At 49.8% G+C, this 14704-nt stretch overlaps 2 protein-coding genes across 7 annotated transcripts in view; both read right to left on the bottom strand.

Moving 5' to 3' along the window:
• The window catches only part of FHDC1 (FH2 domain containing 1), a 38744-nt gene extending 35475 nt beyond the window's left edge, over positions 1 to 3269 (bottom strand). The window contains exon 1 of the mRNA XM_078863307.1: positions 3095 to 3269. The gene's annotated coding sequence lies outside the window, so the exon portion shown is untranslated. The remainder of the gene's footprint in view (positions 1 to 3094) is intronic.
• Positions 3270 to 9188: 5919 nt separating this feature from the next.
• Positions 9189 to 14704, bottom strand: part of ARFIP1 (ARF interacting protein 1) — a 42143-nt gene continuing 36627 nt past the window's right edge. For all 6 annotated transcript variants that reach the window (XM_078863301.1, XM_078863302.1, XM_078863304.1 and 3 more), the window contains one exon: positions 9189 to 14489. In XM_078863301.1, the coding sequence (XP_078719427.1) occupies positions 14334 to 14489 (156 nt within the window). In that variant the 3' untranslated portion in view covers positions 9189 to 14333. The remainder of the gene's footprint in view (positions 14490 to 14704) is intronic.

The raw sequence follows: 14704 nt of genomic DNA, 5'->3' as shown, positions 1-14704 counted from the left end.
GATGGTAACGCTTTGAGAGTGAGTGACATTGTGTACGTTCCAGCACCACGCCCGACCGCCTTTGTCTCGCCAGTGGCGACGTTTACACATCGCGACAGGCACACAAACGCACAACACGAATGTACATTATCAGCTCAGCTTCAGGGACATCGAGAGGTTCCCGCGAGAGCCCGCACATGGTGAAGCAACTTCCATCCCGCATGAAACATCTTCTGTCCCGCATATCAGAGCAGGGGTTCCCATGGTTTTACGTGTGTATGTTCAACTTCTTTCGCACCGTACGTAGCCAAACGTGCTAATCAGAGGTGTGGGGTAAGGACACCAAACTAAACACGCAAAAAGCAGTTCCATCTGAGCTCTCCGTTCAGATGAGTTCCATCTGAACTCTCCGTTCAGATGAGTTCCATCTGAACTCTCCGTTAAGATGAGTTCCATCTGAACTCTCCATTCAAATGAGTTCCATCTGAACTCTCCGTTAAGATGAGTTCCATCTGAACTCTCCTTTCAGATGAGTTCCATCTGAACTCTCCGTTAAGATGAGTTCCATCTGAACTCTCCATTCAGATGAGTTCCATCTGAACTCTGCGTTCAGGTGAGTTCCATCTGAACTCTCCGTTCAGATGAGTTCCATCTGAACTCTCGATTCAGATGAGTTCCATCTGAACTCTCCGTTCAGATGGAACTCATCTGAACTCTCCGTTAAGATGAGTTCCATCTGAACTCTCCGTTAAGATAAGTTCCATCTGGACTCTCCATTCAGATGAGTTCCATCTGAACTTTCCAATCAGATGAGTTCCATCTGAACTCTACATTCAAATGAGTTCCATCTGAGCTCTCCGTTAAGATGAGTGGTAAGGACACCAAACTAAACACGCAAAAAGCAGTTCCATCTGAGCTCTCCGTTCAGATGAGTTCCATCTGAACTCTCCGTTCAGATGAGTTCCATCTGAACTCTCCGTTAAGATGAGTTCCATCTGAACTCTCCATTCAAATGAGTTCCATCTGAACTCTCCGTTAAGATGAGTTCCATCTGAACTCTCCATTCAGATGAGTTCCATCTGAACTCTCCGTTAAGATGAGTTCCATCTGAACTCTCCATTCAGATGAGTTCCATCTGAACTCTGCGTTCAGGTGAGTTCCATCTGAACTCTCCGTTCAGATGAGTTCCATCTGAACTCTACATTCAAATGAGTTCCATCTGAGCTCTCCGTTAAGATGAGTGGTAAGGACACCAAACTAAACACGCAAAAAGCAGTTCCATCTGAGCTCTCCGTTCAGATGAGTTCCATCTGAACTCTCCGTTCAGATGAGTTCCATCTGAACTCTCCGTTAAGATGAGTTCCATCTGAACTCTCCATTCAAATGAGTTCCATCTGAACTCTCCGTTAAGATGAGTTCCATCTGAACTCTCCATTCAGATGAGTTCCATCTGAACTCTCCGTTAAGATGAGTTCCATCTGAACTCTCCATTCAGATGAGTTCCATCTGAACTCTGCGTTCAGGTGAGTTCCATCTGAACTCTCCGTTCAGATGAGTTCCATCTGAACTCTCGATTCAGATGAGTTCCATCTGAACTCTCCGTTCAGGTGGAACTCATCTGAACTCTCCGTTAAGATGAGTTCCATCTGAACTCTCCGTTAAGATAAGTTCCATCTGGACTCTCCATTCAGATGAGTTCCATCTGAACTCTCCAATCAGATGAGTTCCATCTGAACTCTACATTCAAATGCGTTCCATCTGAGCTCTCCGTTAAGATGAGTTCCATCTGAACTCTCCGTTCAGATGAGTTCCATCTGAACTCTCCGTTCAGATGAGTTCCATCTGAACTCTCCGTTAAGATGAGTTCCATCTGGACTCTCTGTTAAGATGAGTTCCATCTGAACGCTGCACCACCGCTCCTCTCGGCCGTGAAGACAGCGAGCACGCAATCGTGAGCAGTTCGCAATGTGCGCGACCAATCTGACTGGATAGCTCCACGGGAAGAGATTCCTCGCGAAATCCGCCGAGGCAGCTCAGAGGCGAGAGATAGCGAACGAGAGATAGCGAGCGGACACGGGGGGTAGGGGCTTTGGGGGGCTGGCTCCGTGTCTCGCGTTGTCGCCCCGTGCATTGCGAGCGCGGCTGCGTCGGCGGGGGCGAAGGGAACGCCGCGGCCGCCGCGCGCAGGGGGTCTCGAATCGAGAAGAAGGCCAGATTCGAGGTGGGGGATTTTGTTGTTGTTGTTGTTTGTCTGGACTCGAGATTGTTTAATCGCCTGGGACTTGCGGCTTCATCGCCGCGTCCCACCACAGGCGACGAAAAACGAGAGGAGAGGGTGGGCAAGCGCTGTTAGCGAGCATCTATTAACGGCAGGGGGTTCGGTGGCAGGCGCGACACCCGACCACCTTTGTCTCCCCAGTGGCGATCTTTACACATCGCACCAGGTCATCGTTTTTATAATGCCGAGCCGACCTAGGGGAGGCCCAGAGATGTTCGCCGTGCGCGGGAAAAGGAAAAACATCGCATCTCGCCGGGTTCGTAGCGCAGTGCGCTCGCGATCACGCGCCGGTCGACACGGATCATCCACTGCTGGATGAGAGCCTCCCCGCGACTTCGAGGTCGCAGACGAGTCGTTTGATCTAACTTCACCTCGCTAGCCAGGGGGAAGACAAAGATCCCCCGTGTAGCCTGTAACAGACTGTAGGGGCAAGTGCTGTTTGCGAGCACCTATGAAGGCCGGCACGGCACACGAGAGAGTGGGTGGTCAGCACCACGCCCGACCGCCTTTGTCTCCCCCGTGGCGATGTTTACACACGGCACCAGGTGCTCATGTGAGGCTGAGTCGACCTACCAGTACAACGCACGCGCAGGAACTCCAGACGCTATCGAATTGATTGCCAAATTGAGCACAGTTAGAATTGTTTGTCAGTCGCTCTTCAAATGCCACGCGCGAGAGACCGCCACTGCACTACCGCTCCCCGCAATTGTGAATCATGCAACAGCAGCAACAAAAACAGCAGCAGCAACAACAACAACCGCCATTCGCCGACTAAGTGGCGGTGTGTGCCATGCTAGGTGCACTTTGAGTGATGCACACGCGCACAGATGGACTCACGGTTCATGCGTCGCCTTGCTTGATGCGGAGTTGAGTGACGCGGCAGGCCGTCAACTCAACACCTTCGTCAATAACACCGCCTCCAAATGCAAACAAATATATATGAGGCGACGTTTCGGGCAACGGCCCTACTTCATAGCACGGAGGAGACCGCACCGTGGCCTCGCGACGCTCGCTCTCGACAATTATGATCCCTGGCAGGTCTGAGCCTCGCCTTCTGTGAGCTCCTCCCCCCCTACGCCTCCCCCTCCACCCCTATCCCTCCTCCTGCCCCTCCACCCACTATCCCTCTTCTATCCCTACCCTAACATAACCCGTCTCTTGCTCTGCCTCCCACCCGCGGGACGCCCCGCATCATCCTCCAGCTACCCCCCCCCCGCATCATCCTCCAGCTACCCCCCCACCCCTTGCTTCTGGATTGAAGGCAGCAGCAGCAGCTCGCGGGTCTTCCCCCCTCCCCACCACAGAGCCCCCCCCCCTCCCCCGGTCCATGCATTAATTCTGACAATCTCCCTTGCTTCGGTAAATCCGTTTCTCAGAAGCAGAGAGGAGTGTGTTGTGTTTGCACGGTGGAACCAGCCTGCCAGACAGCATCTGCTGCTGCTGCTGATAACGAGTCAGCCCGCACGGCCCCTTTACACCCAGCAGCCAAAACCTCGCAGACGAGAAGGAGATCTTGCTCGAGACGAATTATGTTGACAAAGAGTTATCTTTACGCAGAGTTATCTTGACAATCGCTGCTGGGAGGAACTCCGCCACGGCGATGTAAAAATGCAGCGCGCACGCCGAGACTTTCCTAGCCGAGACGTCTCTCTGCGCGGCCGCTGGAGCGATGGGGTAAAGTGTGGGCAGTTGCTGCCACCTCTTCTCATTATAATTCTTCTTCTTGTTGTTGTATGGCCAGTGCGAGAGTGGACCAAAACCGCCTCGAACGTGGTCATCTATAGTCTAAAGGGGCTTTCTAAAGCGACCGCCAGTGAAGGAACTTCCATCAGCAGTGGAGCGAGCAAGCATTTCTCAGGAGTTGCGCCTTTACAACTGCGGCGACAATCTCCGTGGTGATCCGTTTATAGACACCCCACTGATGTATACTCACCCCATCACTGCCCTCTCTTCTCAACGGGCGAATTAATATCGCGAAAGCGGTGGCTGCATCGTTATTATTGTTATCAAACACAGAGCGTTACGGGTCTAATACGTCTATTGAGGTTGATGGGAGACAATGTGGGGGCTCTAAAATAGCATTGTTTACTCTGTCTCCGATTTAGCGGGGTATTTATAAATATATCGCCCTGCATATTCACATGGACATCGTTCATTACTCGTTGCCTTGGATACGTGGAGCGGTGGGACATTGGTTCGCGACCCTGCGCTACGAGGTTCGATTCTCTTCACTGCCCCCTGGGTCTTCACAACCCCGCGATCACCAACGTGGTGAAGTATAATACAACAACACAAATACCACCATTCGTTTGACGTGGGGAGATATTCATCCAGCAGTGGATTGGCAAAAGAGCTGCGTGTGCACGTTGACATGATGGGGGCAGGTTGCAGGCTGTTGAGCAGATAGCGACCGTGGACTTCGGATTATAAGACGCTCTGGAAAGTAAGACGCACCCCAAACTTGTGCCCGTGTCAATAGTTTTATAAATCTGGTCAGAAAACAAAGACAAAGATCCCCCGTATAGCCTTAACAGACTGTTGGGGCAAGTACTGTTAGCGAGCACCTATGAAGGTCAGAACGCTACACGGGGGGGGGGGGGGGGGTGACCAGCACCAAGCCCGACCGCCTTTGTCTCCCTATTGGCGATGTTTACACAGCGCACCAGGCACTCATTTGAAGCTGAGTCGACCGAGCGGGAGGCCCAGGACCGGTTCAGATAATCGTCACTGGTGTTGGTGTCCGTGCGAGGGAATCGAACTCGGGTGGCCGGGTTCGTAGCGCGGCGTAGCGCTAACCGCTACACCACCGCTCCCCACACACACACTCACTCTGTAGCGCCCCGAACGCGCAGCAGGAGCCAGAGGTGTGGACTCGAGTCATGTGACTTGGACTCGAGTCAGACTCGAGTCATGAATTTGATGACTTGCGACTCGACTTGGACTTGCATAACAATGACTTTGTCCCACCTATGAGATGTGGACTCGAGTCATGTGACTTGGACTCGAGTCAGACTCGAGTCATGAATTTGATGACTTGCGACTCGACTTGGACTTGCATAACAATGACTTTGTCCCACCTCTGGCAGGAGCAGACGACCCAGTCGGGCATCAGTGGTCGCGGTGAGATGTCCGGCGACGCGGCTCGGTGAGCGGCCAGGCTTGTCGAGACTCCACCATCCCGGACACACACCCAATGTTTCCTTTAAAAAATATATATACAGGAGGAAAAGTACGTCTTATAAACTGGAAAAGGCGACAACATGGTTCAGACGGGATTCAAAGCCTCGCAACAGCCTCACCGCGCTCTCTCGACCATTCGTAATAAAGTCCGTGATTCATTTATTCGCGGCACCGTCTGGACCTCGTCATGAGAATCTTGAAAATGTTTTCTCAGGAATGGAAATTAAACGGAATGCTCGCTGGCCCTGGATTTGCGTGGCTTTTCACAGACACCCATGGGCTGTAAGGCGGTCCAACATGCTTAATCCGTTAATGGCAGACTAATATTTACGGTCCTTCTCCAGAAAAAAAAAATTAGGGCAACAGGGCGTTGGAGTGTCTGTCTGTCTGACTCCATCCAGTGATGGGGAAATAGGGTCACCAACCCTCGCATCCACAATCCCAGAATGGGTTCTGTGAGACTCTATGCCAAGCGGCGGAATAGCCTCCAACACATGACCCCTCTCATCACCTGCACTTTCCACACATCCTCTCTCACCACCACCAATCCCATCTATATCTCTCTCACCAAATGTATCTCTCTCCGGCTCGCAGTCCCACGCATCCCCCCCCCACCCATCCATCTCAAGCCACGCCACTCAACTTAGTCCCGGCCTCCTCTCAATATCCAAACCGACTCTAATTACTGCCGGGACTTGATGCAAGGCATTCAATGGGGCCCCGTTTGTCGAAGACGGCACGGTGGCTGGGCCCCATCGTTGGCGATGGGCAATGAAGCCATCAACTCGCTACACTTGAGAATCCAGTTGTTGCTGCCAATGGTATGGAACCTGTCCGTGAAAGTGTTGTACAAAAAAAATAGGGAACAATTCAAAGCCACGTACATTCTCGTTAATTCACGCCATTCTTTCAGCAATTGCGTGCGATATTGTGTCTGTACATACAGCATACTGCTCTGTGTTATATATGGGTGGGGGGGGGGGGGTGGTGGCACATCGCTCTGCGAACTCGGCCACCTGAGTTAGATTCCTCGCCACGGCTGACACCAAGCGGCGAGTGGTATCTGAACCTGTCCTGGGCCCCCTCCCCCCTAGGTCGACTCTGCCTTAAATGAGGACCTGCTGCGGGTGAGGGGTGAAAATGAACACTGGGGAGACAAAGGCGGCCTGACGTGGTGTTGGTGACCCTTCCCCTCGTGTCCCGTGCCGGCCTTCAGATGTGCTCGCTAGCAGCACTTGCCCCCAACAGTATGTTAAAGATCGTAATCTATGTGAGTCTGTAACGTGGGGTCACGATCATTATTGTACAAATTGACAAACTGCAACGAGACCTTAGTTGAGAGTGACGTTGGTGTTAGGGACTCAGTCTCGACATAAACCGGTAACATTGACCAAAGGGTTGCCAATTTAACACGTAGAATTTTGCGACCGATATTTGCCAGAATAAAGTTTTGTTTGGGTAAGATGGGGTTGCCCATAACGTGGAGACGATAACCAAGAGCTAAAAAATGCCTATTTGCAGAGACGTAAACGCGTTTTGCCCTGCCAACTACTCGCCGGCTTCGTCCCGATACTTAAATACCTTCACAGTCAAGCAAACGCGTGTTGGATAACGCAACTGTATTCATGCGTGTGCGTGTGTATTCTTCCTTGGTATTTCATCACCAGGGTAGCAGCAGCAGCAGGGGCAGGGGCCGTGTGTCCCAGACGTGTAATGACCCCAGGCACCCGATCTGGCACCGGGGGATTAGGTAGTTCCATGCGCAACCACCTCCAACGGCGGCTCCGTGTCCATTAAACAAAACGCGAGAAACCACACATCAATTTTGAACTTACAAATCATTACCGGCAGATTGTCCACTAAAGCCTGAGACAATCCCCCAAGGTGTGCCCTGATCGGCAGAGTCCGGGCTGCCTCCCTCTCCGCTTGCACCACCTCGATAAGATAGACAGATGACTTTTGAGTTCACAGCTCACCGTGGGGAGCGGTGGCGCAGTGATTAGCGCGCGAAGTTGCGAACCCGGCGACCAGATGTTCGATTTCCTCGCCCCGGCGAACATGGGTGACCGGTAATTGATTCCTGAACCGATAGAGGTGCCCCCACCCTCTATCCCCCACCTCCAGGGGGGGGGGGGGGGGCTTCACCAGAGTGGTGAAGTATGGTGAAACAACCCTCACGAACCACACACGACGTGGATGGGCACTAATTCAGCAGTGGACTGCCGCAGGGGCTGTAAGTATGCACGTTAGATCAAGCGTGCATATCTCCATGCACGCATTTCAGTGTTGATGCATTCCTATTATCGATCATCCATGCCCATGCAGTGTGATCATCAGTCATGGGTCAATCCACTGCTGGAGGAATTCCAAAGCGGCAGCCGTCTCTCACGAAGCTGCGATGTCACAATCCATACAGTCTACTCTGCAGGATATACTTTGAGCTAAGTTTTGCTGGCTCGCCGGCTGCGGGGAGGTTACGGACAGATGGACGGTCACGTACAAAGGCCGCGAAGGCCGTTTGTTTGAAAACAAACAAACAAAAAGTGTCGACTAATAGGGTTTTCCCCTTTTTTCTGGCAACAAAACTGACACCTTTTGCAAGGAATCACGCTTACATTAACCACAATACTTGCAGTCAAACGCAAGTCAAATGTTTGCATTTGACTGCAAGTATTGTGGTTAATGTAAGCGTGATTCCTTGCAAAAGGTGTCAGTTTTGTTGCCAGAAAAAAGGGGGAAACCCTATTAGTATATGTTGGTACTGGCAAAGGAGGTCCCATGATGAAAAAAGTGTCAAATTAAGGCGCTCAGCTCGTAACGCCGAGAGGAGTCTTGCCCTGGGTCGGTCGCGTTCCCGTGGGGGGCGTAAGGACGATTCGGCACCGCGCGATTAGAGGCGCCCTTCTCCCCCCGCGGTGGCAACTCGTGATTATGATCATCTGTTGTGTCGGTTGGAAGTCTCCAATTATTCTCTCACGTGGATTCCCCCCTCCGGGGCCGCGGTGTGCTCCTGCTGCTGCTGCATATCTAGCTACAGGTTCAGCAACTCGGTCCTAAAAAATGAAATATATCGCCTATTACTTGCTATACTGTCGTTTAAAAATATATATGTATACGCCTGCCTGCAAACAGACGTGTATGCACAGTACAGTATATAAGTGCATGCGCCGGGCGCGTTGTGACAGATGTTACGATGCCAAAAGGGAACTAACCAGAATCATTGGGCCTGCAGCTCTTTTTCGGCGGCATTCACAGGGGCTGCGGCAAAAAGGGTCTATTCAGTCGCCTCCCTATCACCCTTCGTGTCGCTTCTACCGCGGGGTTTTTGTTTCAATGAACTTCACCCATTCACTCCTCCACCCACGTTGAGGGCTGTCTACCGGGCTTACTGTTGCGTCTCGTTCACAGTCTCCAGCCACAAAACTTGCGGGTCACGACAACCGCATCACCCTCTCACTCACCACAGTGCAGGTCAAACACACTCGTTTTTGCTTCGTTCCTCGCACCGCTCGACTTTGGAATTCCTCTCTCGCCATCCCCCCACCCCGCGCCTCCATCCAAGTCCTTAGAACAGCGACGCTCAATTCAATAAACGTACGAACACCTATTAGGCTCCTTGTCGTTTGAGAGCCTTGGTCTCATCAACTGCGTTTTAAAAATAAATATTCTGTTTTGGCAAAGTTGGGAAGGGTGGCGAGTCCAGGAAGCAGCAGGGGCATAAAGCACGGACGCGAATCTGCAAGTTGCGGGAGCGAAACGAGTTTCACTAGTTTTTATTCACACACGTTTTAAGAATCGTTACAAGAAATTACGGAAAGCAGCCGCACTCATCCAATTACAAGCACCACGTGACCCCCCCCACCCCATTTCCCACACACCCATCCGCGGGCACGTGGAGTATTTACACATGGAGGCCCTCATCAATGAAGCGGACTCACGGTGTCCGTTCGGACCACACACACACACATGCCCTCTCTCATCCGCTCCGTAAATAACAGATCTGTCAAGTCGCCGACTTGTAAGCTGCAAAGCAGCAGACAACAAGAAAACCTATAGAGGTTTGATTTTAATCTTTCTTCTCATTATTCTTACAATACAGACGGATCAGTGTAACATTTCTCTATATTCTAACCAACAAAAAATGTCCCCATACACACCGGACTCCAAAAACGCGAATAACGGAATTATCATCATGATAATCATCATTATATTAACTATTTCATTAACGCTCTTCGTTCTCAACCGGGAAATCAAACGCCAGACTGACTGTCTCGACCAAGGCATCAATTGAGACACCAAAGGCGATGCGCAGATGTTACAATCAGCCGCTCAGATAGCAAAGGTGTGCGCGACTCCGCGATGCCCGGCGCAATGTTACAGAAAATCATTTGATTAATTCCCCCCCACCCCACCCCAGATTACCCATACTTCCTCTAAGCCGTGCAGACGTCCCATTGTTGAATGGGGTCCCAGCTGCTCGGACGTATCTGTACAGCATGTTACTTCCATCGATGCGCCTACATTGGATCTATCGCAGTATCCTTCCGTTTCGAAATATACTGTATCGTTAATTCGGACAGGAAAAAAAACAAACCCCACAAACAGAAAAACGGTGTGTTAATAGTTTGTGTGCGTATATGGATGTGAGTCCCGGGAAATCTTATACGCGGGTTAAGGTTAATGATGGGACATCAGCGTTCGACTCACACGGCCGCACACACACACACGAGGTGTGGGGGGGGGGTTGTTCCGACATCACCAATGTCGAGTACTCGATCTCAGGGCTTAATTTTAACCGGAGCTGTCCAGGGCTGAGCTCCAGAAAATATTTCCGGACCCCGGAAAATATTCCATGAAAAAATTAAGCCCTGCTCTTATCATAATACGCATTACAGCTTTATATAGATATTTATATATACCGGCCTATAATATATATATAAAAAATAATTAAACCCAGGAAAATGAGCAGAGGATAAAATCGAATTGAAGGCTCAACCGAGCGCCTTTACAGAGCACGCGTACCGACACCGCATTGCACACTATACATAATATGAGGGGCGACCGTCATTGTCACAGAAGCGCTGGTCGAGAAGTCACCACCACGGCGCACACAAGCAAGGTGCTCGTCCGTGCAAGTGCGGGAGGGGACACACACCAAATGTTCGGACTTTACAACTGCTACGTTTGCCAACTTCTCGGTGAATTACAGCACCTAGAGAAACCGGCAAGAGGTTGTTTTTGTTTGTTTTATTTCAACTATGCCTGGCAGCAGCATTCAGCCGTACAGTATGCATTGTGAATACAAATAGGTTAAGGTGCAGGCCCCACAATTTCTTGGCCACGCCACTGCTGACAGAAGGGCCTTCAATTGCGAGCTCTCAACCACCCCGCTCGAGGCTATTTGGTCAACTCTTCCACGCTTGTCAATTAAATGCTCTGCGGTAAAGGTGGTTGTCAAATGTTTTGTTTGTTACGGGAACCTCTAGCCGGCGAAATTCTACAGAACCCTTTAAATTTGGTCCCATCGACATGTCCATGGTCACACACTGCACATGCATCTATTAGATCCCCGCAGCATTCACAATATTACATTTTATATTCCAAACACTACTCTGCAAGTCACAGATAGGATCCGTGTTTAGTGCAATAAAAAATGCAATGCTAGAGGTCGCTTTATTTCATTGGAAAGATAGAGTTTATTTAGACCTCTATGAAAGTGGAGGGAGACTCATTTAGTGCCGGTTAGCAGTTGTGTCGATTTTAACTGAACAGTTCCAGCCCATGACCAACACAGCAAGTGAATCAAACCCACGGGTGCAGGATGTCCCTGTTCATTCATCACAAAAAACCAACTACTCCATGCTCAACGCATGGGCAGCAAGAGAACAGGCCCCTTGTGGTTAATGAACCAAGGTTCCCAACACAGACTAATGCCAAATACACAGTTATATTAATGTCAATAAAGCATCTGGGGAAAGCAGTTTGCTCAAAGCCCTACAAGCATAAGCTTGGCATAAAAGAGGTCACTCGAAATCAAAGTCTGGAGTTGACGTTTCTCCTTGGGTGGTTTGCTGGAAATGAACGCAACTGTGAGTAACTAAACCACAGAGCAATGCAATCCCATTCCTTTCTGAGAATTCAAGAACTTAAGATGTTTGCTTTTTCCCAGCACGTGCTCTCATAGTATACTCAAGCTAAAAAAAACATCCACCTTGAATGCACACGGGAATGAAAAAAATATAATTCTGGCAGTAACCAACACGTGCAAAATGTGGGCCAAAATATGTTTGTGGAATGAGCCTATTTAAAATGTACCATTTGTAGTGTACAATTAAAAAAGAACAAGCGATGGATAGTAGCACTTAGCCCCGCGTTTTTGCCCACAGCGTTGAAACAGATAATTTATGGCCAAATTTTCAGGGATGAGTCGGTAAGCCTCAATGTTAGCCAGCGACCAAAACACATTCACCGCAATCACGTGGCCTTGCACATCACTGTCGTAAGGCGTAACCCACTGAGACGCAATATGTAATATAATATGCAATGCTCCGCATTAAGCACCTCCGAAAAGCACGATTGGCTACGTACAGTGCGAAAGAACTTCGACATACATACACCGCAGGGTGATCGGTAACTGCTGCTCCTGCCTAACTTTGGGTCTGGACCAGTGTTCTTCATTGCAAGGTGGCCTTTAGTGCGGCCCCCGACAAAACACAAACGTGAAAACACCCCTTTGCAGGCAGCGAGGCGGCCCTCACACTCATGATGTCTTATTGGCGAAAGTGGCCCCCCCTCCGATAATGAGTGAAGAATACTGGTCTGGACAATGGCTGATATGTGGCAGAGCAGAGAGCGATCGGTGACCTCGTTCGGCCCTACAATATTGAGAACAAAGTGCCTGAAAAAACACAATGTAGAGCAAGAAACGATTCCAGTTCTTACAGCACAGCATGACTTAAACCGTGTCCATGTTGAAAAATGCATACAAGGGGCATTCATGTCCATCGAATATGCAACCCAAAACACACACGCCTAAGATGCATGCGCCTGACAAAAAAGTTTGAAACTTTGAGAAAGCAAAGAGTTCCAATTATGGCTAAATGTGCCATCGTAATCAAGTGACGTCACTCCACTGATGTGGTACTAAAACGTATGAGTGTGATGTCACTGAAGTGCCAGAATGATGCACCCAACTACAGCTTTGATGTCTCTAACCATTGACAAAGCTTCAAACTTATGTTGCCCAGCTTGGGCACACAGGCTAAGTACTACAATAAATATGTTTTAGGTTGCATATTCCTTTAAACTTCAGTTGTAAATCTAAAAAAAATCATTACTGCAAACTATACACAGCTACAAAGGTGAAATGGACTGCCAGAATCAAAACCAGTGGTAATCCCCTATGAACAAAAAGCAGTGGACTTGGAATGGACTTCCTTTTCATTGACCAGCAGTGGAACACAAGAGGCCAACAGATGCCCACGCATTCCAAATATACAACACACTTATGCCCAGGAGAAGTTAACACCCAAAACCCAATATTACATGTATCACCAAACCCACCACCTGGTTACCACTCCCAATTTACACCAAAATTACTCCACTTGGCCAAAGCAATTATTGCCACAAGCATAGTTTTTTTTCCCCATTTGCTCAAGTTTTATGACTCATGGAATATGGACCAATTTCATTCATTTACATGGTTGAGTTCTTAACACGTACAATCGTCTTTGCAAATAAACACACAGAGTCGTTTATATAGCGCCAAGATAATCACAAAAGCTAAAGCACACACAATCAGGAATGCCTTCTGAAGTCTAACACCTTTCACAAAAGGCGCGTCAGTCGGAATATGAATTTTAATTCAATGTATCTGCAAAAATGCTAAGATTAAATGTGGTAATTTGTGTCACGAGTGGCTGCACGCAACCGTTTCGCCCCGACCAGTGCGAGCGTCAGGCTCGTTGGGACTACGAGCAGGCAAGGGCTGTCCCCACCCTGTGACAACAGCCGACTCCAACGGGGCAAGTCATCAACTTCATAGCACTCGGCCCATCAGTCATTCAATAAATATACTTTTCTATGTTATGTTTTTTTTTTAATCCGGAGTAAAATAATTACCATCATAGATGCACTTTTACTGCACAAACTAGAAAACAATCAGAGACGGAGCGTCAAAACCATCGCCCGTTACTCAATTCAAGTACGAATTTGGTATGCATCGGCGCCATGGTCAATATGAAAGTGAAAATAAGACTGTCTGGGTCGTACCGAGTGGGCTTCCGAAATTGTTTACACTGCAGTGCTACAGGGGGTCGTTCGTGCCGCGGCTACCAGAGGCGAGTGTGGCCTGCAGGAGCACGGAAACGCAGATTCCCTCTTTGTCGTGTCGACTCTGTAGATGACCCTAACAGTCGCGAAGCAACGCCGGCTGCTTTAAACGAACGTAAAGATTCCTCTATTATTGCCATCTAGCCAAGTACAGAGACATTGCATTTACCCTTGTGTGTGTTTTGCGTGTTCATTTGCATTTACCATTTTTTACTCTTTCCTTAACACTCGTTCACGGGTCAGAAAAATGCTTACGCGGGTTCTGTCTGCCATTTGCACGACCATGTGTGCGTGCACGGAGGTGTAGGCACGCGTGAAACTCAAAGTGCGTGCATAGAGGTGCACGTGACTTTGCGCTCAATGGCTGTCCCCCCATCAGAAAGGCATGCCTGACCCGGCGGGGGTTGGAGCTGTTAAGCGCAGACGTGGACGTTTGCGTCTATGTACCTGTGCCCGAAAAACGTGAGCGTGGGGGCATGTTTGCGTGCGTGATTGTCGTGTGTCTAGGAGAGAGCGTGCGTGTCTTCGTCTTTGCGAGTGCGTCGCAGGACCGCGAGTCTCGCGTTCACTGCTCCTCCAGCCAAGACGGCTTGTCCGAGCCAGGGGTCTTCAGCTGAATGTTGAACTGTTTCAGCGTCTGCTCCAGCTGCTGCTGGTTCCCCGCAAAGTACGCCGAGATGGCGTTGTGGAACAGCAGGAGCTGCTTGTGCATCACTTTGACCTGTCAGCCGAGACAGACACACAAGCCTTGAGGGCACAGCACCATGGGGGGTTTTGGGGGGGGAGGGGTGGTGGGGGGGGGGGCTGCAGGGGAATCCGCAGGGCTGAAACAACAACCGCGAGGTGCCTCTCACACCAACAGCCAACAGGCCTCCCCCTAAACAGAGACGGAAATGGCACTGCAGCTATTTGAGCCGCATTGTAAAAAGCAAGTGT

This window comes from Lampetra fluviatilis, chromosome 15 (genome assembly GCF_964198595.1).
Source record: "Lampetra fluviatilis chromosome 15, kcLamFluv1.1, whole genome shotgun sequence".
NCBI lineage: Eukaryota > Metazoa > Chordata > Hyperoartia > Petromyzontiformes > Petromyzontidae > Lampetra > Lampetra fluviatilis.
The sequence above is the reverse complement of the archived record's forward strand: the minus strand, read 5'-3'. Positions and strand labels throughout refer to the sequence as shown.